Here is a 26,114-nt window from a genome sequence, read left to right as displayed (position 1 = left end):
GCAACCTGATCTAGTAAATGTGTATGTTTGGTGGCCCTGCCAGGCAGGGGGGTTGGAACTACATGATCCTTGATGTCCCTTCCAACCCGGGTCATTCTGTGATTCTGTGGGGCCGCGCTGTGACCTACGCCCGGTGCTTTCCAGATCCAGAAGCTGTGCGACCGGGTGGCCTCTTCTACTCTGCTAGATGACCGACGAGACGCCGTACGCGCCCTTAAAGCGCTGTCAAAGGTGAGCAGCGGGGATCTCAAGGCGGGCCTGGAGTTCCTTGGGGGTGTTCGTGGGAGGAGATCTTGGGAAGGTCCCTTGACGGACTCTTAGAGGGGCTTCCTAAGGGAAACCTTCTGGGCAGCAGCTTGTTTACATAGATGCTTGGTTGTGGTGCTGATAGCGTTGTTTGGGCTTAGAGCTGCCTGTTGCCAACCCCATGTTTTCCCCTTGCAGAAGTACCGGCTGGAGGTGGGCATCCAAGCCATGGAGCACCTAGTACACGTCCTGCAGACTGACCGGTAAGTAATACTGCTGTGGGTAGGGCTCCCATTGGGTGCCTTCCTTCTGCTGATAGAGATAAATTCAAACCTTTTCCTGCATGGTTACACAGCTGGAAGGGAATTGGGCTCTTGGGGGCTTTGTGGTGACTGTTTATGGTGAACAGTGTGATGAGAGTGTACCTGAACAGAACAGAATGGGTGGGACTGTTAGGGATGGGAGGAGCAGTTCTGGGTCAAACAGCAGCAAACTGCATCTCCGTGTTTCAAAAGTGTTTGTCTCACTCTATAAAAGGGGTAAGTGTAGGGTAAAACTAAAGTTACAGTATTAATTAAAGGATTTGAAACAGCCCAAACCAACCTGCTCTTGGACAGTTGGTAGAATTTAAGAGTGAGTAATTATGTCAGCAAATATGGTTTTATTTTTCCCCCACGTTTATGCTATTGATTGAATCACTACGAAGATTCTGTTATAAGGAATATTATTTGTAAAGGTTCAAATAAGAGATTTGTGCCCCCTTCACATAGAATGGATAGCTACTAATATAGTTATTCTAGTGTAAATACTAGAGGTGAATTAGAATATAGCTTTGCAAAATAGAATATGCTGTTTGGAACTTAATTTGTTTTACTGTCCATCTCAGTTTTGTACACTGCTGTATGTGACAGCACCCACATGGTGTAACTTCAGAGCTCTCTGTGCTACTGTGATTGGGGCCTCAACTGTTGCATACTTAGGGTGGCTGCATTGTGATGCTGTCAGTCTGAACTTGAGCATAAAGCTCCTTTTTTTTTCTTCACTTATTTGTTTTTAAAATGTCATAAAGGCATGTATGGGATACTTGCACGTGTATGCATGAAAAGGAGAAGTGCTACAACAAACAGAAATCAGGAAAGCAGTGATTTGGTATCTGGAAGGAGTCCTCGAGAACCTACCTGACAGTGGCATCCTGCTTTGCTTAAGCAGAAACCCTCCAGTTCTCTCTGAGGGCTGCTGGCAGCCAGGCTCACCTGGCAGGTTCCACCAGCTGGGAAGGAGCTATGGGCCGGTCTAAGAATGGTGCCTTGCTACTGCTGTTCCCTTGGCTGTCTACAGCTCATGCCTTCAGCTTTAGCTCTACAGCTTGTCGGATCAAACAGTACCAGCAGAGATCACGAGAGCAGCAGTTGCACAGAGGAGAAGTCCTTCAGAAAATGAGGCCAAGGAGCTGCCTTCATCCCCTGAGCTGCTCATCAGGCCGGATCTGAGCTGTGAGGCGGAGTCAGAACGCTACTGAGCTCCTTGCTGTGGAGGTGTTGGACAGAACTCTCCTGGGTACAGACATGGAGATTGTCTGGACTTTGTAGGGCTCCAATTGCTCCTCCAGGATCAGTGCTTGCTAGGTTTCTGCTGGGATGTGTTGTGTGACTCAGGCAGCAGTTTAAAAAGCAGTGAATATGTCTTCATTTTGGGGGTTTTCAGATGGGGAAAAAAAATTCTGCTTACCACAGAACTTTGATTGAACGTGTAATAGGAAATTAATCTATAGAGGACCATCTGGCCTGTAGGTTGTGTTTTGTTTGAGAGAAGCTCACTGTGGCTTTGTGTCTTGACATGTTCTGGTGTGTGCTGGGGTGCAGAATGCAGCAGAGCTCTGTGGTGTGTGTGGGATAGAGCTGATCTGCAGAGTGCTGCAATGTGAGAGCAGTGACAGGTGCGCCTGTGCTTTCCTATTGGGTGTTTAAAAAGAATGAATGGAATGGTTCAAGATGCACAACTGCTGTATTGCCAGCAGCATTTGTCTTGCTGTCATATATCATATGCCAACATATCAACAACTTATCAGTAACATATCAATAGCAACGTATAAGTTGCTCCTTCTCTTGAAACATGTAGTGGGGGCTGCATCAGATTTGTGTAGTTTCTCTTTCGTTTGCAGCTGTTGGCAGCTTCCATTGTTTCACAGCCTTTATCCTGGAATAGATACTGCACCACTTTCCTTAGTTTAGTAGAGGTGTTGTTCTACTTGTTACACCGTTTCTTGTAGATTGCCTTAAGCTCTGTCTCCTGCTTGGGCTGAGATCTTAAGTATTTAAACTCATTCTATAGAAAACAGACTTCTTGGGCTGGTTCTTCAGCTTTGTGCATTGGCCATGTGGGAACGTGGTAACATTCGAGGCATGTTCCAGGCTCCTTCACAAATGAGAGTTCTTTTTGCAGTGTGAGTTAGGTGCTATGATCAGCTGGAGAACCTTCTCCTTGGTGCCTGTTTGGGCATTGCTACATCCCACCAGGGACTGTTAGGAAAGAAGTTTGGCACCGTCTGTTGAGCAGAGCAGCTCCACTTAACTCCTGGTGTGTAAGAGGACAGCAGAGCACAAAATTAACTTGGAATTTCATTCTTTTTGTTCTATTTATACAAAAATCTTATTTTTTTAAAATTCACCATGATAATTCTAACTGGTTGAAACCTAATACCTGAAAGTATTCTCTATTTACATAGGGTATGAACCTCTGTTATTTATGTGCTTTAATTTCCTAATGTTCAGAGTTGTGGTATGCATTTTATTAAAGTGGCTGTAAGAAGGAATATGTTTGTTGTTAGTCCTCTCCTGGCATGCTGTCATCGGTGACAAGACAGAAGCACTCTGCTTCCTTCTACTCCATGTGAGACAGGGTGGAAATTCATGGAAGGAAATGCCTTTGTTTTAGAAGAGGAAGTAAAAGCTTTTGGAGGTACCCTCCATTGGCAGCACACCATATGGACACCTACACTGCCATGTGGTTCTTTGCTGTAATTTGCGAATTCATGGGGAACTGAGCTGACATTGTAGTCAAGTGCCACATAGAAGCCCCTAGAACAAAGGGAGAGTGCTCCAGTGGCTTGTTCTGGATTGGTGCTTTGCAGAAGGGCTGTGTCTTCTGTGGATGCTTGAGACAGTGGAGGTCAATTTATTGACTGAAGATTTTCACTGCAGTGCAAAAACTGTACAGTTTCAGTGTGAACAGAACGATCAAGGGAATACAGATATATGTGATGAACAGCAGATGGAAGCAAGGCAGTGAATAGCAAAGATGTGATGCTACCATCCCAGTTTTGTTCTTCCAGCAAGAAAAATGAGGCTAACTTCTTCCATATCTGTATGATATTTGATTATTCTTTTGTAGCTGCTGTGTTCTCTCTCCTGTGTGAGAAAAGGAAAGCAAAAGCAAGGCTGACACTGCTTTTTATTTCCCCACGAGTCTCCAGGAAGTAATTTCCATGTTTTTTTGCAAATGTGGAATTGTTTCAGTCACAGGAAAAAGAAACCATGGGCTTTGTTATACTGTGTTGAACTGAAATGTCAGTAAAGGTGAAAGAGGAAACAAGCAGCCAGGCAATGGAAGTGTACCTGCTGGTTGAGGCTGCTTACAGAGACCAAACCTTCCTATATGTGCTTTGACAGAAGAGATGCTGCTGTTTCTCTTCTTGATTCCACTACAGCCCAGCTTAAAAACTATTGGTGTGAGTTGCGTGACACTAATGGCAAGCCAAAATTGCACATGTCACCTGAGGATGACAGCAGGGCAAGGTTTCATTCACAACTTAATGTCATTGGACAAACAATGCTGAGAGTTGATGGTTTCTGGCTTTTGGTTTAGTATGAGTGAAATGTAAAGGGAGGTGATTTGTGTCTTTGAGAACCCACTAAAGCCTTCACTGTAGTGATGCAAGCAGTATTGTTATGGATTGCTTCATTCCATCATCTTTCAGCTGGTGGGTCACCTTAGGTGTGCTGTAAATGTCATTCTTAATTAGTGGCTTAGCAAAGATAGCTGACCTCAATTAGGACTGGCTTTTAAGGCTGCTGGTTGGACAGGTTGTTTGTAGAGTATGCTGCAAGCTGGCACTGCAGCTTCTTAAAATGCAAATACCACCTTGGTGGTGCAGAAGCCTTATATTGTATGTTTTGCAGATTAGTGGAAACAATATGTGAAAGTTTCAGTGAGATCATGTTGTGACAGTACTCTCCTGATACTATGTGAGACATGGAAATAGCTGTTGGGTTTGTCCTGATGTACCCTCAGGTGCCTTCCTGTGTGTGTCATTGTTTCAGTTTGTTTGGACCAGCCATGCTTCAATGCTGTTTGACTGTTCGAGCAACAAAGCAAATGGCAAAAATGGTTACTCCCTCTTCTGCCCCTCAGTTCTGTTCATGTTTGTTGTAGCTCTGGATTTACAGATTGTTTGGATGCAGAAGAAAAAGGACTCTACTGAAGAATCACAGAATCACAGAATTGTAGGGGTGGAAGGGACCTCTAGAGATCATCGAGTCCAACCCCCTTGCTAAAGCAGGTTCCCTACACCACGGAGGACTTAGTAAGAAAAACACGTTGGTGTCAGAAAGTGAGTTGATGGCTGGAGATGATGGATGGGCAGCCCAGCAGCTTCCTGAGCATGTTAAGAGCTTGCAGACCTGTAATGACTGAGGTGGGCTGAGTTGGTGATCCTGGTACAGCCTGTTTGGGAGATGCTTGGAACTGAATGATGTTTGAGGTCCCTTCCAACCCAAGCTATTTGATTCATTCTGCACTATTCTTTGATTTCATTCTATGAATTCCTATCAGGGGTTTCTCCCAATGTACAGAGGAGTAAGTTGGAAGGGAGGCTCAGGATGGAATATGTGCTTCTAGTGACAGCTTCTGTGATTGTCCTGAGGGTTTGACTCCATCTAAGGTCTGGACAGCTCATGGTTGGTAAAAATGTAGTATTACAAAATAGCTGTCATCATCAGCTCTTCTTGCTTTCAGTAATGCTGTTAGGGGGACTGCCTGAGCAGAAAAACAATGCTGTAGAGAAGAAACAGTAAGAGATGTTGGAAATGAGTAAGTTATTAAAGAAAAGTGGTTCTTTTCTTCCCAGTTCAGATTCTGAAATAATTGGATATGCCTTGGACACGCTCTACAATGTCATATCGAATGACCTAGAAGAGGAGGAACAAGGTAAGCTGTGGCAGTAACAGCTGTACTCACTCTGAGGATGCTGTGTTACCGTGTAGCTGTTACGGCAATGCAAAACATCTTTGAGCAGGGATTGCATTAAAAGTAACGTTGGAATTCCTGCTGATTAATTTTAAGATCAATGTTACATAAACACCAGCCAGGCTGGAATGGGCCCACAGAGTTGGTCAAGGCTGGAGTACGTGTGGTCCCCGTCCATCCAGCCTTCATTTTCAAAGGTCCTTCTTGATCAGCCTACAAAGCTGTGAGGCCAGTAAGCATGGGAAGTAACTCCTTGTTCTACAGATCCATCTGTGCTTTGCAGAAGATGATATTAGTGAAAAAATCATCGTAAAATTAAACACGTAGACTGGAGCTGCGAGTGCCCAAAGTGAGGAAGACCCAGATAGCTTGTAACATCTGCATTTGCCACAGCCTTCTTGGGTTCCAGTCACCTGTTTTCTGTGTTCACTCTGAGTCATTTTTTCAAAGGGCCTTTAACCAAATGATAAATATTCTGATGGCAGTAGATGAGAATTGTCCAATGTGCACGGACTTCTGCCAGCGTACTGGCATCATGTTATGCCATGTGTCCTTTTGCGGTGCCTTCTACAATATGTTATCTCTTGGCTTAGGTAGCTGCAGGATGTGTGCAAACTGAAGTATTTCATGTGACATATTATTGCAAACTCTCTCTCCAGTTGTCAGTTTTCTTTGCTTTCCTGCCCTTCTTTTCCTGCTCCTGGTAGTGCTTTGCTGCTGAGCTCCTTTGGAGAATATTACAGCATTCTCAGTAAGGGCTAAAAACTTAATAAATTTGGGTTTCATATGTGGCAACATCAGTACTGGGAAGAGTGTGGGATGGTTCTTTCTAACTCCAGCTGAGAGCACTCCTGGATCATTCATCTTTGATGTAGGAGGGGGGGCTATTCCAAACATCAGTGTTGTGCTGCTGTTGGTTGTGCTGTTGGAATGCTGCTCAACTTGTGAACCTCTCTCTCTTTTCCCTTTATCTGCACTGACAGACGATTCTGAAGGTAAAGGAACCTTTACTTCTATAAATGTAGCACTTGGCTTGTAGCTTTAGTGCTGCTCACACCATAATACTCTATGCTGTTAGAAAGGACACTGCAAGGACCTGCTTTGAGGTTTGGTGCTTTTTGCACTCTGCTCTGCAACACAAGCCTGCCTTGGAGCCAAAGCGTGTTCCCAGTTTGATTTCTTATGCAATTGGGGTATGTCAAATGTCAGCAGACTTCTCGAGATTGGAATAATGACAAATTATTGTTCAGGATGTCACAAAAGTGCACAGACATGCAGTTTCTTTTTCCAGGAAGCCTCAAAGTTTGGCACAGATCCTTCCCAGTGTCCCTTTTAAGTGATGCATGGTGAAATAGTGCTCACCTCTGTCACAAACTGACCTCTAACGCTTTGTAGGATGCACCTGGGTTTTGCTTGGTGCTATGTGTCTGGGCTGGAGGTATTTTTGCATGCAGTCTGTCCTCCCTTTTGTTACTTTGTTCATATTGCATCCACCCCAGAATGTGCAGCAGAGCGTTGCTGCTTTTCTGTCCCTATTGTAAGCAAATTGCTTGTGTATGCTTCCTGGTAGGAATACAGCTAAACTAATCAGAAAAATGGTCAGCTCAGCCTAATGACAGACCAAATAGGAATTTCTTACCCATACTGGAGTCCATAGGAATAGATACTAGTGTCCTGAATCACTGTTTCAACCCAAAGGAAATGGGGTTGACTGGATTAAAATTATTTTCTTGGCACCAGTAGAAAAACACTGTCCTCTGGTTTCTGCTTTGCTGTTCCCCTAAGGAGTGCAGAGCTCCAAGGTCACTTGCAAACTTTGACCCTATATATAGCCACTCAGCTGCCAACGACTTATTGGCAGCCATGAATGCTACAGCTGAAATGAGAGGGGAAAAAAAAACCAACTCCTTTTGCCTTCAGCTACCTCAGTCAGCCCTTTGGATTTAGTCAGAAACGTGGTGGCTTTGCTGCATTTCTTCCTATGCTTGCTGCTTTCAGCTGTGCTGCACCATGGTTACATCCACAGGCACAGGGCAGTGCTATAGTGCAGGATGCATAGCAGTGTGGTTTTAGGGTAAAACATTCAAGAGCTGAGTAGCAGTGCCTTTGCTTAGCCTGAGTTGGGATTGTATGTGGGTGTGTCCCTGTGTTGCTCCCCAGCAGTTACTTCACATGTGCTTAGCCCAAGTTTTCTATGCCCCTGAGAGTGCAACAAGCAACAAGGCCTTCTGTTGTTAAACCCAACAGAACGCTCAGTTCTTAGAGGTGGTCACTGGTGTCGCATGCAGCTGAATGCCCATCCCTTTTTGGTGTGACTACTGCTGTCTTTGCTAGAAAGCTGGAGTCCCAGAAACAGTACTGGAGTTGAATTAAATATATTTTCCCCATCTAAAATAAAAACAGAATCATAGAATGGCCTGGGTTGAAAAGGACCACAGTGATCATCTAGTTGCAACCCCCTGCTATGTGCAGGGTCACCAACCACCAGACCAGGCTGCCCAGAGCCACATCCAGCCTGGCCTTGGATGCCTCCAGGGATGGGGCATCCACAGCCTCCTTGGGCAACCTGCTCCAGTGTGTCACCACCCTCTGTGTGAAAAACTTCCTCCTAATATCTAACCTAAGCCTCTCCTGTCTTAGTTTAAAACTGTTCCCCCTTGCCCTATCACTGTCTACCCTCATAAACAGCCATTCCCCCTCCTGTTTATATGCTCCCATCAAGCATTGGAAGGCCATGATGAAGTCTCTCCTGAGCTTTTTCTTCTCTAAGCTAAACAAGCCCAGTTCCCTCAACCTTTCCTAATAGGAGAGGTACTTCATCATTTTAGTGGCTCTCCTCTGGACCCCACTCCAAGGGCTCCACATCCTTCCTGTACTGGGGGCCTCAGGCCTGATCACGGTACTCCAGATGGGACCTTGCAAAAGCTGTGTAGAGGGGGACATTCACCTCTCTCTCCCTGCTGGCCACCCCTTTTTTAATGCAGCCAGATAATCTAAAATTCTCTTTGAATTTGAATGTGGTTCCCAAAGTGGAAACTGCTGAACTTGCCCACTAGTAGCACCATAAAAAGGTTTTTGGATGGATGGCATTCATCACACTGGCTAGAACTCTCTCCACGTGACATATGCTTTGCCTTTCCCATTCAGTGCTGAAAGATCCCTACAAGGAGTCCTCTCCCAGATCCCTGGAGCCTTGTGGAACCATTGGCACTTCATTTTCCCTGTCTGCTCTCAGAACTCCAAGTTCTCAGAACACCCAAAAGTGTGTTTGGTTTTAGCTCTATCAAGAGACTATAGGGCTGAGAACTGTGAATTTGGATAAACAGAGATGGGATTTTTTTTCCCTCCCCTCTATCTTTCTACTGAAAGTAGTTACTTTCTGGTAGACTGCTTTCTTCCTTGCTTTAAAACAAAATAGCTCTCAAAACTTGTTAAGAGCAAGACAGGCCCCATCTCTTTTTATGCACAGCTGTTGCTCTGTCTGCTCCAAAAGTTACTTAAGTGTACCAACATTAGTACTAGAGAAGTGACTCAAAGCCTTGTTTGTAGTTCATGGCTCTGTTTTGTAGACAGAGCAAAACCCACGGCTGCCTGAAGTTCCTCTAATTGCATGTTGTAATGCATTGTTGGTGATTGCAGAGGAGAACTCGCCAAAACAAGGTGATGACTTGGGGAGTCAGTTCACAGAGATCTTCATTAAGCAGCCAGAGAATGTCACACTGCTGCTGACACTCGTGGAGGTGAGTGACAAAATTACCTTTGGGATGCTGTGGGATACATGGCATTGCACAGAAAGGTGCATTCTATCATCTCCATGAATGTGATTTTGCCTCTTTTGATGAAGCTTTTGTGTCAAATGTACAGCACTGTTTGACCTCACAGCAAATGTGGGGTTGCAGGTGAGTGAGATATGTGACTCAAATAAAAATCATTCCAGATTTAAAGATTAATAACATGGAAAGCTTTTTAATTATTTGATGAGAAATAGTAAAGACTGTTGGTCCACAACCAGCTACTGCTGTAGCTTGTGCCAGGATATTATTTGAGCTGATCAGTAAATAACCAGGAGCTGATGGCTATGAGTGCTGGGATATGGTTCCAACTCACATCCCACTGAATTCATGCTCAATGACTGTTTTCTTACTCTTAATTGTTTTTTTTTTAAAAAAAAAGTTCTAAACTAAGTTTATCATAGTATCACCAAGGTTGGAAAAGACCTACAGGATCATCCCATCCAACTGTCCACGTATCACCAGTAATTCTCACCAAACCACTTTCCTTGGACACCTCCAGGGTCAGTGACTCCACCTCCTCCCTGGGCAGATCAGCACTTTCAGCCAACATGGTGTCATCTGCAAACTTACTGAGAGTGCACTCAGTGCCCTCATCCAAGTCATCAATAAAGATATTGAACAGAACAGGCCCCAGTACCAACCCCAAGGGAGCACCACTTGTGACCAGTCACAAGCTGAATTTAACTCCATTCAGGATCACTGTCTGGGCTCAGCCCTCCAGCCAGTTTTTTTTTTACACAGCAAAATTTGTACCTGTCCAAGCCACGGGCTGCCAGCTTCTTCAGGAGAATACTGTGGGAGACTGTGTCAAAGGCTTTGCTGAAGTCTAGGTAGCCCATTATCAACAGCCTTTCCCTCACCCACTAAGTGAGTTGTCTGTTCATGGCAAGAGATGAGGCTGGTCAAGTGGGACCTGCCCTTTGTAAATCCATGCTGTTTGGGTCTGATCCCCTCATTGTCCTTTGGCTGACCAGGGCTACTGTTTAAAAAAAACAAAACACAAATAAATAAATAGGAAAGAAAAACCACATAGGTAGAGGTTATAGTTGGAGCTTGCCGGTTTCAATTTGTGCGGTGTACAATGGCACATATAGCTGACACACGGTGAAAATACATCATATGATGGTGGAGATCTGGAAGTTGGCATTAGGGTTAAGTCATTGATTATTTTTCTCTGCAGTTGTCATAGTTGAGCGTCCTCTATACTAGCAGTACTATGCTGGCAAAATAAGGCTGCTTGTCTCAGTTAGTGATCCAGTGGCTGACCTTAAAGTGAAGTTGTAACACTAACAGAGAAGCACAATATGCTCAGTGAGGTGACCCATTGGAGTGTAGGGCTGGTCACTGGCTGTGGGAGTGTGAATTGACCTGGGGAGCTCAGCATTGTGGTGACGGCTAGAGCACTCATTAGTTCTTGAGCTTTCTCATTTTGATTAGACCTAGCTTTGACATAATGTACTCTTCTCAATCTGCAAAGGAATTTGATTTCCATGTCCGTTGGCCTGGAGTGAAGCTCCTCACCTCTCTCCTAAAGCAGCAAGGGCCTCAGGTACAGCAGATCATCCTCGTCAGTCCCATGGGTGAGTGCTGCAGTGTTCTACTGCTGAGCTTTAAGCTGGAAACTCATCAAATGTGGTGGAGGGTTAGAGGAATCTGAAGTGTGGAGGTACTAAAGACCTTTAGCAAGAAAAATCCACAACTTTTGCACTCATTTCTAATGTGTTTCTTGCAGGTGTGTCCAGACTGATGGATTTACTAGCAGACTCCAGAGAGGTTATACGCAATGATGTAAGTACAGAGCAGCAGCCATTTAGCCTTCATCATCAAAAGCTGTTAATTATATGGCCATGGTGGGTGGGATGCAGTTCTGTCCTGTGATCCTGTCTTGCTGTAAGTTGTAAAAAGTGATGTTCTATAGTAAACTTGGTAAAACTTCAGTGTAATCACTTCTCCCCTCTGCCCACAAAGGGAGTCTTATTGTTACAGCAGCTGACAAAAAGCAATGCAGCCATACAGAAGATCGTTGCCTTTGAAAATGCCTTCGAGAGACTTCTGGATATTGTAACAGAAGAAGGAAACAGTGATGGAGGTATAGAAATATCTGAAGCTTTTACACAGGCCTGTGTTTCTGCCTGAGTTCACAGCCAAATCTGTTATGTAGGGGGAGAGAAAAAAAGGGTTAGAAGAATGAGCAGCAGAGATGCAGCATATGGGTATTGCTTTGTTTTTCTTCACAACGCATGATTTTGCCATGAATTGTGGTTTGCTGCAGGATCTGTTTCAGTACAAAGCTATGTCTCTGCTCAGTGATATTCTGCAGAAGATTGCGTACCTCTTCTCTCCCAGCTGAAATATTGCAGCTATGTTGGTATGGAAGGACTGAGCAAATCAAAGTTGTTGTTTCTGGGCAGCTAATAATTGCAGGAAACTTGGTATGTCAACTCCTTTGCATTGAGAGCTTGCTGCTTTCCCCCTCCCACATGTGTGCTCCTCCCGCTTGTGCCTTAATGAGGGCAGATTCCCAGCTGTGCTCTGCAACAGCAGTGGGAGGGGTGGAATGTGGCAGCTGCTCTGTGTCACCCACTCTTAGGTTTGATACTGCCATGTTCTCTAACACCTGCAAAGGCCAAACCTTTGTCCTTTTTATGAAATCCAGACTGGAAGGCATCCTAGCAGATTGACACTATTAGTGTTGTCTTCCAGACGGAATTCTCTGAGAGTTTATCAGTGTGGTCTCTTTGGTAAAACAATTTTTTGCTTCAGCCTTGCAGAAGAGCCAGAGTTATAGTTTCATGTAAAGTATGCCAGATCAATATTGATATATTTCCTATAGTGATCTTTGATTATTTGTTAATACATGTGATTCAGTTCTTGATCAAAATGGGATGCTCCTGAGAATGAAGAGTTCAGAAGTGTGGGCTCTGTTCCTTCTGGAACGTACCAACAAGTGGAGAAACAAGTCATTGCTCTGCTTCATCTTGGATTAATCTTTTCCTTTGTTGTCTCACCAGGAATAGTGGTGGAAGACTGTCTCCTCCTTCTACAAAACTTACTGAAGAATAACAATTCCAATCAGAACTTCTTTAAAGAAGGTTCCTACATTCAGCGCATGAAGCCGTGGTTTGAAGTTGGCGATGACAACTGCGGTTGGTCTGCACAGAAAGTAACGAATCTCCATCTCATGCTGCAGGTAAAACACTACACTTTGCTTCTGCTACCAGTATCAACAGATGTTTTCTCTGCATTTCTGTAACAGTGTACCCATATCAGTGAGATACCCCTTCCGCTGCAGGTGCTGTTTCCAAATTGTGACCTTGCAGTGGGTAGCGTGTCAAATAACTTCATTACATGTAACTTATGATACAACAGTGATTGGAGTTAAGTGTATCACCAGGGGTGTTTTATACAGAATCCTCCTTTATGAGTTCATATGCAATTACGATGAGCTAAGTAGTCGAGCAGCTACAGCCTCACTTCTTATTACTGAATTGCAACATCTGCGCTGAGGTCACATACTTCAGAATTTTGGAGAGCAACACCAAACCCAGAATCAAACAAGTGAATTTAGTTCTGTTTTGGAAGCTCTTGGGCTTTCCTCACATATGCACCTTTCTTTTTCCCCCCAGCTTGTTCGAGTGCTTGTGTCCCCCACAAACCCCCCAGGTGCTACCACCAGCTGCCAGAAGGCCATGTTTCACTGTGGGTTGCTACAGCAGCTCTGTACCATCCTGATGGCAACCGGAGTTCCTGCTGATATCCTGACAGAGGTAAAAGGGAGCAAATTTTTCCAATACCAAGATGTCAGGCTGAATAATGGTGTTGTGTGTAGATCATTGCTTTTACTGAACTACAAAATATGGAGCTATTGACCTGTTTCATTTTTTCTCTGCCCTTTTTGCAGACCATTAACACTGTGTCAGAGGTCATCCGAGGGTGCCAGATGAACCAGGACTACTTTGCCTCTGTGAATGCACCTTCAAACCCACCAAGGTAAGGGAAGAAATGTGTGTAACTGCTGGGTAATGATGTGTTGCACAGGCATTGGTGATGTCCTGCAAAGGACTTGTACATTCAAGACAAGACAATAGCCAGGTCATTTGGGGGCTAGAACTGGATAACCTTTAAGGTCGCTTCCACCTTGAGCAATTCTATAGTTCTAAGACACTCATTCCTCAGCCATTGTTTCCACACAAAGTTCTGTCCTGATGGTTTTCTTTTCCATTACCAACAGGCCTGCCATCGTGGTGCTGCTGATGTCTATGGTGAATGAGAGGCAGCCCTTTGTGCTCCGCTGTGCTGTGCTCTATTGCTTCCAGTGCTTTTTGTACAAAAACCACAAAGGACAAGGGGAAATTGTCTCAACGCTTCTGCCATCTACCATTGACGGTATGCAGACGATCACCTCTGCAGTGAAAGTTGTGATCTAGAAGAACTTATTACTGAATCAGCTGTTATGTTGTGCAGAATTATTTCCTTGCAATTGAGCGTCAGATCCAAGCACAATGATTTGGTTATGATTTCTCTAAAACTTGAAATACGTGGCCTTTAATTTTTCTGTGTATTAACCTTAGGGTTATGTTGTATATACTGAGCTGATTATCTGGCTTATGCTAATCTGCTGTGTGCCTCTGGCCTCTCTGGCAGCCACAGGGAGCTCTGTGTCAGCTGGACAACTGCTCTGTGGGGGCCTCTTCTCCACGGACTCACTCTCCAACTGGTGTGCTGCTGTGGCCCTGGCCCACGCACTGCAGGAGAACGCCGCTTTGAAGGAGCAGCTCCTGCGGGTGCAGCTGGCAACAAGCATTGGCAACCCACCTGTGTCGCTGCTGCAACAGTGTACCAACATACTCTCACAGGTACAGCACTTTCCAGCCTGGCCTTGGGCTGAAACTCCACATGTTCAGGAAAAACATTCTTCCTGAGAAGGTGCATTGCAGGAAGGGTTAGTGTCAGCCTGATGGGAGGGAGGTCTCTCTCCTTCTGATTTTAGGACTTGCTTGAAGCCCCCTATACTCATGGGTGGGGAGAAGAGACATATTCTGCTTTTCCATCAGCAGAGCCTGGCTGGTGGTGCAGGGGATTCAGACTTTGGTGAATGTTTCTGCAATGTGTTTTGCTCCTAGTTCCTGAGTAACATATGTGTAACTTGCAGGGCGATAAGATCGACAGACGGGTATGTATCTGTTGGCACAACTGTGGCACTTCCTTGCCCAAAGTGGCCTTTTCTTTTGCCTTGGGTTTGCTGGGAGGTTTCCCTAACTGCTCCTCCATGTGTTCCCACTCACAGCTCTGTGTTGCAGTTGGATTTGGTGTTTCCTGGCATAGTCATAACCATTTCTTTCTGTGTCTTCTGGGGTTGCTCCACAACACTCTGGGATAAAGATCTTGGGATACATGGGTGCTTTCTTTCCACGGGGCGTACTCATTCACCACCTATCCACCTCATAGATGGACTTGGAAGACAAATTACAGCTATTACACAAATCACAGTCAAAAATGCTGTGTGCTCAGGCTGGCTGCAGCCAGCAGTTAGTGCCATCCAAGTTGAGAATGTGCTGCTGATCTCCTGGCTTCTAAAGCAAACTTGTGCTCAACCTGCACTGAATCTACCTTCTATATTGTACATAGATGTATGCTGTAGTGTTTTCTATAGGGCAGGAACTCTGGGGAAAGGAGTTTTCAGCTGTTTTGGGCCACTCTGAGGTGCAAGGAACACCTAATAGGGAAAAATGAACAGTCTGCCTCTCCATTAGTTAGTGGAGCTTGCAGGTTGGGAGCATTAGGGCATGTTCTTCACAGGGGTTTCTGTACCATTCTGAGTTACACAGTCGGCTGTGCCATGGGGCTGTTAATGCATCTAATCAGTATGTATCAGTACAGGAATGGGGGCTGAGATGATGAAAAGGAGCTCTGTGGAGAAGGACCTGCGGGTCCTGGTGGCCAACAGTGTGCCCTTGTGGCCAGTAGTGCCAGTGGCATCCTGGTTGACCAACAGCTGAGTAGCAGTTGACCTTGAGACAGCAGTGTGCCCTTGTAGCCAAGAAGGCCAATGGGACCCTGGGACACATTACAAAGAATGTGGCCAACAGGTTGAAGGAGGTGATCCTCCCCCTTTGCACTGTGAGGCCACAGCTGGAATGCTGTGTCCAGTTATGGGTTCCCTAGCTCAAAAAAGAAAGGGAACTGCTTGAGAGAGTTCAGCAGGGGGCCACAAAAGTGGTTAGGGGCCTGGAGCATCTCTGTTATGAGGAAAGGCTGAGAGACCTGAGGCTGTTCAGCCTGGAGAAGGCTGAGAGGGGATCTTATCACTGTTTATTAATATCTAGAATGCAGTAGTCAAGTGGACGAGGCCAGGCTCTTTTCAGTAGTGTGCAGTGACAGAGCAAGGGACAATGCGCAAAGCTGCAGTACATTTCCATACAGACGTGAGGAAGAACTTATTTATTATGACAATGACAGAGCACTAAAACAGGCTGCCTGGAGAAGTAGAGTTGTCTCCTTCCCTGGAGATAATTAAAACCTGCCTGGATGCTTTCCTGCTCAACCTGCTGTAGGGAATGGGCTTTAGCAGTGGATTGGACTAGGTGATCTGCTTATTATGTACACCAAGCAGGCGGGTGCTGTGCAGTGCCGGTGGCTGCATTCTGTATTGTTCTGACATGACTCACCTGCATCTCTGGAAGTCAGGGGGAAGACGATGAAGTCTGTTCCAAATGTTCTCCTGCCCTTGTGCACAGTGTTATGGACAGTGCTTCTTACATTGAATCCTCAGCTGAGGTTTTGCACCTCGTTCTTTCCTTACAGAGCTGTGTGTGTGTTCCTTCATGTTACCCTGGTATTAATATAAATGCAGAACTAATTGGTTATGGTTTTCTCTTGATGCTAATTTGTATTGAGTCACATTTGACATTTGTGTTGCTTGTTGGTTTGCACTGAGAACAGCTAAAATGAATGAGTTCATACTTGTGTCATAGAGCTGTGCTCAGCAGAACTAACAAATGGGGATTGTCAAAGGTGTGCCTTGTGTTTTTTTACATAACTGAAAAGGTGAGTTGTGAATTGTTGCAGCTCTTTGCGCAATAGGAGCCTTTCATTGTGGGAAGAGAGTGATAGGGATTTTGTTCCTTTCAGGGCAGCAAAGTGCAGACCCGGGTTGGACTGCTGATGCTGCTCTGCACGTGGCTAAGCAACTGCTCCATTGCTGTCACTCACTTCCTGCACAACCCAGCCAACGTGCCCTTTGTATCCTTGACCTGTCTGCAGGTTAGCATCACTTGCCTGAAAGACACTTGGATTATTGCTGTTAAATGTTTAAGTCAGTGAGTTTACAGGGATACTTGATATAAAAGCAAATGCACTGGGGCAGGAGCTAGAAGCAAACTTTGGAACAAAGTACTGTGTATGCACTGTGCTTATGGAATGTCTCCAGCATCCTTAACGAGAGCTGCAGCTGACGGGACAGATTGCTGAGAACCTGGGAGAGGAGGAGCAGCTGGTGCAGGGCCTCTGTGCATTGCTGCTCGGCATCTCCATCTACTACAACGACAACTCTCTGGAAAACTACAGGAAGTGAGTGTGGTATGGGAATAAAAGCAGGATGTCAATGAGGGGCAGATGGTGCTTTAAGGGTTAGGAATGTTTGGGTGACTGTTTGCCATCCGTGTTCATGCAGATTAGTGGGCTCAGTTTGGAGGAGGTCATTGCTCTGCCTCATAGCTGTGTGCTCTTCAGCTGTGAGCAAGTGGCACACTGAGCAATGTCGACTGTTGAATGCTACTGTGGATAGTCACAGTTGTTACTGGAGAAACAACTGTTCTGTTTTATTGTTTCTCTCAAGAGTAGCGCTATAGAGTAGAATCATAGACTCCATGAAAAGGTTTGAGAAGACCTCTAAGATCACCAAGTCTAATTGCCAACCCATCTCCACCATGCCCACCAACGCAGCCCCTCAGTACACATCTCTATGGTTCTTGAACAACTCCAGGGACAGTGACTCTACAAGCTCCCTGAGCAGCCTGTGCCAGTGCCTCACCACTGTGACGTGTCTCCTCTTTTCAGAGAGAAGCTGAAGCAGCTCATTGAGAAGAGGATTGGGCGGGAGAACTTTGTTGAGAAGCTTGGCTTCATCAGCAAGCATGAGCTGTATTCCAGAGCTGCACAGAAGCCACAGCCTGGCTTCTCCAGCCCTGAGCAGATGATGTTTGATCATGAATTCACCAAACTGGTGAAGGAACTGGAAGGTGAGAGACACTGCTGATTTCTGTATTCTTCATTATGGCTCAACTGCTGTGTGTCCCATTAGCAGCAGTGTGATGGAGTTAAAATGCAGTATCTTCTCTTCTGTTTTTTAAGAGTGTGTGATGTGACCACTGTGTTTTCTCCAAAGTACACACTGTGTTTATCATTTCCTGAGCTGAGTTACACTGGGGGAGGCTGGAACTGCTATGAGGACAAAACAGATGAATGAAGCAGGCTGTGGCTGACGGCAGCTGTTGTTGGCAGGTGTCATAAGTAAAGCTATCTACAAGTCCAGTGAAGAAGATAAAAAAGAGGAGGAGGTCAAGAAGACCCTGGAGCAGCATGACAACATAGTGACCCACTACAAGAAGGTTATCAGAGAACAGGTGAGGAGCAATGGCACCATGCTCTATGCTCTCGCCTTTCAAAAGGTGATGGCTAAGGTGTGGCTGAAAGAGGGAATAGTTGAGAAGTAGAGCTAAGTAACTTCTCTTTAATGGGGACTGCAGTAGCTCCCCGTAGCTCAGGGACCTGACATGGCTGCAACCTGCAGCAGTGTGGTTGGGGTTAAGTAACACCTTCAGACCTCCACTGAGGTTTATTGAGCTTATTCTAGCTGCAGATACTTCTGCTGCTTCTGAGGCTTAGTGAGCCAAAAATGTGTAGGCTACAGTGGGTGCAAAGAAAAACCCAAGGGCAAGATTTCTTATCTCCTTTCCCTGTCCCTGGTGTCCATGGTATGGGGATGCTGGAGCACTCTTCCAGAGGTCTGGAAGGAGTTAAGCCCTATAGCAAACTGCTGCTGTATACCCCCAGCCCTTTACCCCAAGAATCCTGTCTGGATTGGCATGGAGTCCTCCTTTTCATTATAGGCAGCACTAGCATCCCCACTGAACAGTGCTTTGCATTCTGGGAAAGGGTTTGCTCTTCTTTTCCTTCCTACAGTGCTATATTCCAGTAATACTGCAAGTGCTCTCTTTTCTTTTCCAGGATCAGGAGCTTGAGGAGTTAAAACAACAAGTTAGCACATTAAAATCTCAAAACGAGCAGCTTCAGGTGACAGTCACGCAGCAAGTGTCGCAGATCCAGCAGCATAAGGACCAATACAACCTCCTTAAAGTGCAGCTAGGTATGCTTCAGGAGGAATAATGAACAGTGGCCTCACTGTTACTGGAGATCTTGTGTAGGTTGTGGCAAGCTATGAAACAAATACATCCGTCAAGGGTTGACAGTGACAAGTGAGAGCTCTGTATAGGGCTTCTGGCAGCACTTAACAATTTGCTGTTGCTGCGTTCTGCACTTAGGATGGCTTATGTAGCTCTGTGAGGGGGAAGGAGGAGGGAAATGAGTCCATTCATTTCTGGGACAAACACTTTAAATGATGTCACTGACTTTTGTTACAAACTTTCTGCTAGGAAAGGACACGCAGCACCACAGTTCCCATGGTGACACAGTGCAGGTGAATGGCATTCAGCTGGAAGAAGTGAGCAAATTGCGAGAGGAGCTGGAGGACTGGAGGAACAGGCATGAGCAGCTACAGGGGCAGCTCAAGGAGAAGGATGCTGTGATTGAGAACCTGGTGAGAGCCAAAAAGCTGTCAAGAGCCAGTAATCCCAGCAGAACTGGTAGACAGGGCTGTACTATGTTTTTTCCATCTTTTTTTTTTGGCTTTATACAGTGAAGGCCATCTCTGTAATGGCATCGTGCAGCCATAGCTGATGATAACAAATATGGTGAGGGATGGCTCGAACAGAGACTTCTTTTTGTTTCACACTGTTCCTGAGAGTAACCTGTGAGCTGTGGTGCTGTAGGATCTCACTTAGTGTTCAGACAACAGAACTGTGTTTAGTCTGTGTAGCTTTATGTTTAAAATTCCTGTTGCTATTACAGAAGTCTTTGCAGCTGGAAACGGGGACAGAACAGTCCTCACAGCTGAGCAGCTCTGGAGGCATGGAACACAGTGCTGAATTGCAAAAGGTGAGTGGTGTGCTTTCAGCAGAGCTATGTGAGCAGAAGTAGCTCAGGATTGGACAGAAGCTGTGTCTGGCTGCAGAGCTAAGGATGGAGTGCTGAGCACCATGGTGCCACTGATGGCCCTCTTTTTGGTGGTGATGCCAATCTCAGAGCATTGAGATGGCGTACCTAAAAATCAAGTAACTTTGGCCAAGCAGCTTCATGCCATCAACAGAAATTCAGCTTGCACGCAGGACTCAGGAGAATCTTTTGTTTTCCACTGTGAAATATTGTCAGGTATTTAAAGGAAAGTTTCCAAGTGTGAGATTCACAATAGAAAGTAAGTTCCTGCATGCCTGTGGGCTCCATGATTTCAGGTAGCTGCTCCTCAGCAAATACCTGGCAGTGTTTCAAAAGTGGACTGGACATTCTGATTGGGAAACCAAGGCTGGGAAGCAATTGCCCTGGTAGATTTAAATTAACAGGAGCCTGGTGTGAAGAACTACTATCTGAAATGAAACATGTATTTCTTTTTGTTTCCCAAAGGAATTGGAGATGCTCAGGACTCAGATCCAATTGCAGGCTGCAGAGATCTCGAAGCTTCAGACTGAGAACCAGAAGCTACAAGCCATGGTACCAGTGACATACCACTTTATTTTTCCTTTGGGGACAAAACGTTCCTGGTAGCTCTTCTCCTACACCAGCCTTGTGACAACACGCATCAGCAAGGAATTTCAGTAGTGTTAAATGAAGCAATGGATGATCTAGAGAAATCCTGAGGTGGGAGGAGACCTGACTGCAGTCAGTGCTCTGTGAGGGTGTTGCTGCTAGTGGTTTTAATACAGGAATCAGTTATTCAGTGCTTCGAGTTTATACCATGACCAAAACACCAAAATTCTCCCATTACATTTTTGTACGGATATTCTCTCAAATATCTGAGGATATGAGTTTGGAAATGGACACATGACAGTTTGGCCAACAGCAGCTGCATCTGCCTGTCTGTGCAGACCTGCAACTGCTTCAGAACTTATGTAGTTGTCTGTTTATTGAAAAGATTTCCCACTAAAGCTGTAGAGAATAGCTTAGAACAAAGTGATTGTGTCCTTAGCACCAGCCTATGACATCACAAGATGGGTGCTGAAGCTGAACACTCATTAGCACACTGCATGAACACACTGCTGCCATGATTCCCATCATATCCAATAGCTAAAGCTATAGGTCCATGGGCATGTGCAAAACTGGAAGGATGGTATTGTGGTGGTTGTGCTCGAGCACAGTGTGAGGGTGCTTCTGATTCCATCTTCCTTTCTGCAGCGCACAGCCGTAGATCCTTCGTTGGGTGCCAGCAGTGCAGTGGCATCGAGGAGCTCAGAGAAGGAGGGCCGGCTGCTACAGGAGCTGGGGGAGCTGCAGGTCAGTCGTGAGCGCAGAGCCATCCTTGGGCCTCAGCTCACTGCCATGGCCATGTAGAAGGAGGGGCTGGGGCTGGGGGATTGTACCACCACCGTTGTGCTTAGGGCAATACATGGGAGGTGTACACCTCTCCTCCGTGGGGAATTTCAACGTGGTGGTTGTCCTATTTCCAGAGTGAAGTCAAAGCCCTTTCAGAGGAAAAAGCATCACTACAGCAGCAGTTGGACTCTTCTAGCAGCACGGTAGCCATCCTTCAGGATGAGAAGAGCAAACTGCAGCAGGAGGTGGCTGAAGCCAAGAAGGAGCAGGATGACCTGCTGGTGCTGCTCGCTGACCAGGACCAGAAGCTGTCTGCCCTCAGGAGCAAGCTGAAGGACCTGGGGATGCCGGTGAGCAAACAAGGGAGTTGAGTAAGATCTCAGGCAGCCTGGGCATGGCAATACTTTAACCAGTCCTTTTTGGTGCCTTTTTGCTTTTGGGGAGGTAGCAGTTGATCTGCTTTGGCTCCAGCTGTATGAATGAGATGTCAGTCTGAGGAATATCTGTGGCAAGTGCAGAGCTATCACTGTAGCTGAGGAAATTTTCCAGATATAGGACAGATAGAGGAAAGCCACCCCAGCAAACACTGAACAGTTGCATTGGTGACACTGCAAAGCACTGCACAGAACTGCATGGAAAGCTGGAGTGCTCGTGGCACTCATTGTTAAATGTGAAGGGTAGCAGGGGGGATGTCATTGCTCACCACAGATCACCTTAATTTCAGGTGGAGGATGAAGATGACATTGAATCTGGAGATCAAGCAGATGAAGATGAGGATGGAGATGAAGAGGAGCAGGACTGACGTTCCGTTGTGTGTCACCATGGACATAGGATGGCCTTGTTAGTGGGGGGAAATCTGTTATTGGTGTACAGAGCAAAATATCTACGTGCAGGGAGCAGAGGGCAAGTGGCAACTGCTGGGCTGAGCGATGTTACCGAGGTGTTGGGAACCTCTGCGGAGTGAAGCAAATAGACACCGCTGTTCAGTTCTACATGAGCACCCCATGTTGTTCATGTTTAGGAGTTGCTATGGGCAGTGCTTGAGGCATGGGATGGCGATGGTGCTGCACAGCGAGTTGTCATGGGCAGAGCTCTGTGCATTTGTCTGCGTTCTGAGCTTCTGGAACTGTTAATTAAATACAGAAGTGTTTGGTTTAACTGCTGTCCCCTGGAGTTATTGCCTCTGCCCTCAGCATGGAGCTCCAGAGTAGTTCATGGCTTCCTTTGGAGAGATGGAAGGATCAGGGCAGCTGCAATATGCACTGCCCACAGCCATCCCCAGGACTGGGTCTGCAGATCCAGGGTTGTGGCTCCAAATGGTTGTTGATAGTGTGGTGCCTCGGCATGTAACATGGCTGCGTTTGGTACCTATATGGGAGAGGTTCCATGGAAATCCACACCAGAAGGGTAGTAGCACTGGTAAGGAGAATGTCTCTGGAAAAACCAAGAGCAATATACTTGTCTAACGATCTGATGTGCTGCCACATCGGCATGAACGTCAGTAGACATTCTGTTGGCTGCTTCAGGAAGGAGATGAGAAGTGCTCTGATTGCTATAACTAATGGACTCTTCAAGAGCTAATAAAAGATGAAATTAAAAAAGAAAAAATTAATATTGAATAGATCAAACGTATCAGTTTCATTTTTGGTAACAACTGTCAGTGTGGCCACTTGGAGTTCATTGAATGCTCTTGTCCTGTTTTAATAAAATATATTGTAACACATGTATAAAATAGTCTAAGATGCAGTCAGGCATTAAGATGAAAATAATATAAGGCACTGAACTAAGGTATCTCTCAGCAAATGAGCACCCAGTGGCAATGGCTCAGCTTTGGCTTTTTCCAGTCATATGTGCTGCTGAAAACGTCTCTTTGGGACACTCACAGCAGCTCCTTAAGCATAGGATGGTTTGATGTAGAACAGAGACAGGCAGATATGTGACTTACTATTAATACATCCTGTTTGTGTGACATGAGATGTTCAGAAGGAGGGTTCTGAAGGTGGATACTTCCTTTGTGCTTGCTGGAGGAAGCACCAACTGCAGAAGGACCACAGATGAGGTGCTGCAGTGCTGCAGCTCAGCGTGGGACAGCGTTCTGGGCACAGTGATGCTGAAGGAATTATGGCCCAGCAGTGTGCTTAGGGATGGGCCAGTATCTCCACTGTCTGCTGAGAGTTCTGAATGGGCCTGGTGCTCTCCAAAGTTCTACAGCAGTCATGACTCCAGACTGCACAGAGCTCATGGGGTGGTTGCTCGCTGCTCCTGCTGGTACTTATCACGAAGGTGAATGCTTACCCAGCGTGGCCGCCAGAGGTCCCGGTGTTCCCACACACAGCGCAGTGCCCACAGCTGGAGGAGCCCCGGGTTGGTGCTGAGAACTCCTGAGATGGAGCTCCAAAGATTCCATGGATGTCAGCACTCCAGAGCTTAATCGGTGTCGACTTTTGGATTTAAACAAAGCCTGGCTGCAAAAGCAACTCAAAATCCCAAACTTAAACCCTGCTGCCCAAGGCAGGATAAGGACATGTTCCTGCACACACAGCTGACCTTGGGCATCTCTCGGCTCCAGTGCATATGGAGGAGATCAGAAATGTCTGCATTTCTGATGTGTTTGCATCACAGACTGCAGTGAGGCGGTCCCTGAGCACAGCACTGGGTGCAGCTCCACTCACATCATACAGGCCTCTGGTGTGGATGATCTATGCTTCTGGCCATGACAAGGAGAGCTTCAAATCCTGTGGGATGGAGATCACTCCTGTTGCTCCAATAGAGGCACTACTAGTGGCTCCAGGAACATAGTGCCATGCAGGACCATGTCAAAAGCCTTATATAGGTCCAGGTAGAACTGTATCTTTGTGGCAAAGGACTGTAGTGTGTCCTGGAGATGCACTTATAACTTAAAGAATGTGACTGAAACACTGCACCTCGGAGATGATTTTGTGTGTGTGGATACACATATCCATGACTGCACCTTTAATCTGTCTCTAATTAACATTTATTGCTATGGCTTCAGGTCAAAGGAAACACCTCCACGGTACCTTCGTGCTAAGGAAATGTGTTCACAGTGCACAAGGGATCGCCAGGAACAAACCCAATATTGCAGCAGGAGGCTGGAGCAGCAGTCACCAGGCAGAGCCTGGAGGAGAGTGACCCAGGTCCCAGGAGTGGTGTCACGAGTCTGCTCTGTGTCCTACAGCACTGCTTTGTGCCACCTCTCCACATGGGTGCCACGTGTGTCAGAGCTGACCCAGGTCTGAAGAGCATAATTAACTGAAACAAAGGGCTGTCATCAGATGGTGTTCAGGTATACCCAGGGCTTTTCCCATGGCCCAGTATTGGGTTGAGGGCACATTTAGTGTAACTGTGCACCTAGTGTCATTACAGAAACATTCATCTTTGGGAAACATAATTGACGCTTTGGAGCTGATGCGCCATGAAGGTGAAATTAAGGAGAGGAATAACACACTGGAAATGTTTGGGCAACTTCCTTCTGGCACAGAACCACGTTTTGTGACCTAAAAGCAGTGTTCCCAATAGCCCTGCATGGGGCTGTGGGCCAGTTACATTATTGATAGTTTGATCCAATTATCTTGTTCCACCCCCGTTGTGTGGGGACCTGTCCTGATGCTGACACAGAATGAGTACAGCACCTTATTTCCAGGCATGGGAGATCTCAGGTGCTCCTTCCATCCAGAAGGGTTCTGCATTGTTGAGATGGACCTGGATGATCCATACTCACTGACTGATGTCTGCAGTCACTGGAGTTGTCTGCAAAGCAAAGGGTCAGCAGTGACCTACAGCATCTGTCAAGGTCAAACAGGAGAATGCCAAACGAGTCCCTTTTTCTGTTAGCACAAAGGAGAAGAGTTACAATGATGTAAGATAACTTCTTACTCTGTTGGAACTGTACTGTGCAGTGGCCTTTTAGGAGCAGTCCCTGAGCTTGCATGTCCTGACAGCAGCACAGAACATCAACCGTCCGTCAGTAATTACAGCAACAGAGGGATTGAGATCAAAGGATGTTTGGGAATGATGTGGCACAGCAAACGTATGGAAATCAGAGGGTTTATCTCTGCATCTGTCTGTAAAGCTGACTGCTCTCTGGCTGTAACATGCCCTGGGAAAGCAACTCTGCCTCATTGCCACTGGTCATTGCTTCCAGGGTATGTTCCATCCTCCACCTGTCAATATTATCCTATCAGCTTCCATCATGGGTTTATCTCATGTTTTCTCATTAGTTAATCACTTTACCCATGGTGCCAAGCTCTGGCTGCAGCCCATGCCACGTGCACTCTCTGTGCCATCACTCCATAGGCTTCCTGTGGCAATGTCTCCTGCCCTGGAGAACCCCACTCGTGGCCAGGGAGGTCCCTCCAAGCCCTAACCTGCACCAATTCTCCTTCTGATCATGGACCACATCTTCCCGATGCAGAACAGTGAAAGCGTCCTGCAGTGAAACACAGGGTTATTGTTCATGAAACCTGTGCTTCTCCAGACCTTTAATTAAGTGCTGAAATGTTTGCCTGACTTAGGGCATATGAGCACTCACCTTTGTGCTACAGCACCCACCAGCACTCTTCTTCCAGTGCCGAGAAGCGTTAAGTGTTAAAAACACATTAAGAACGTGTTTGATCCTTCACTATCCTTGGTTCCTCTCATATCCAAGTCCAAATGCCTTATCACAAAGCACTCACCATTCCTTTGAAACTACAGATCTTCTCTAATCGCCTCTTTCTTTCCCGTAGTCTTGCTGGTAGCTATGTCTGAACGTTGCCAATACAGTAACCATCCACTTGGATTTGTTTGCCATGTTGAGGTGGGATCTGTCACATCTGGAACAATTTATAGAGCAGAGAGGGCTGAAGATGAGCTCTGGGCCTTCCTTACACTGTGCTCATCCTTGAGGCATTTTTGCTATGAGCATTTCTTGGAGGTATAAGCCTGGTAGAGGAGCAGCACAAAGAACTTGGGTTGATTGAGTTTCTCATAATGGGGAATGTCAGATTTTACAGTTGCTGTGTCCTGACTGCTATGTTCAGATTCATCACATTCTGTGCATGTGTGTGTGGGGGGGGGGGGGGGGGTGGGGGTGTTAATTCTATGCCTACCTAATGAAGAGTTTCTGAGTCTATAATAAACCAGTGGTGTGGATGTGAAATGTGTGCCAAATGCCCAACTTGTACCAGT

General features: G+C 46.0%; 1 protein-coding gene across 1 annotated transcript; it reads left to right on the top strand.

Annotated features, from left to right (window-relative positions):
* Nucleotides 1-123: 123 nt before the first annotated feature.
* On the top strand, nucleotides 124-22,085 carry USO1 (USO1 vesicle transport factor; the record flags this gene model as incomplete). The annotated part of the gene is made up of 24 exons (XM_032444432.1): nucleotides 124-231; nucleotides 445-509; nucleotides 5,372-5,451; nucleotides 9,130-9,230; nucleotides 10,762-10,864; nucleotides 11,017-11,072; nucleotides 11,253-11,373; nucleotides 12,296-12,474; nucleotides 12,911-13,051; nucleotides 13,186-13,274; nucleotides 13,516-13,670; nucleotides 13,935-14,140; nucleotides 14,437-14,457; nucleotides 16,416-16,526; nucleotides 16,735-16,853; nucleotides 17,343-17,524; nucleotides 17,787-17,908; nucleotides 18,513-18,651; nucleotides 18,938-19,101; nucleotides 19,413-19,499; nucleotides 20,022-20,108; nucleotides 20,790-20,888; nucleotides 21,062-21,277; nucleotides 21,652-22,085. Coding segments are annotated over 24 exons (2,829 nt in total), but the record flags the coding sequence as incomplete, so codon positions are not given.
* Nucleotides 22,086-26,114: the final 4,029 nt, after the last annotated feature.

This window comes from Coturnix japonica, chromosome 4 (genome assembly GCF_001577835.2).
Source record: "Coturnix japonica isolate 7356 chromosome 4, Coturnix japonica 2.1, whole genome shotgun sequence".
NCBI lineage: Eukaryota > Metazoa > Chordata > Aves > Galliformes > Phasianidae > Coturnix > Coturnix japonica.
Note: the sequence above shows the minus strand (reverse complement) of the source record. Positions and strands in the feature narration are given on the sequence as shown.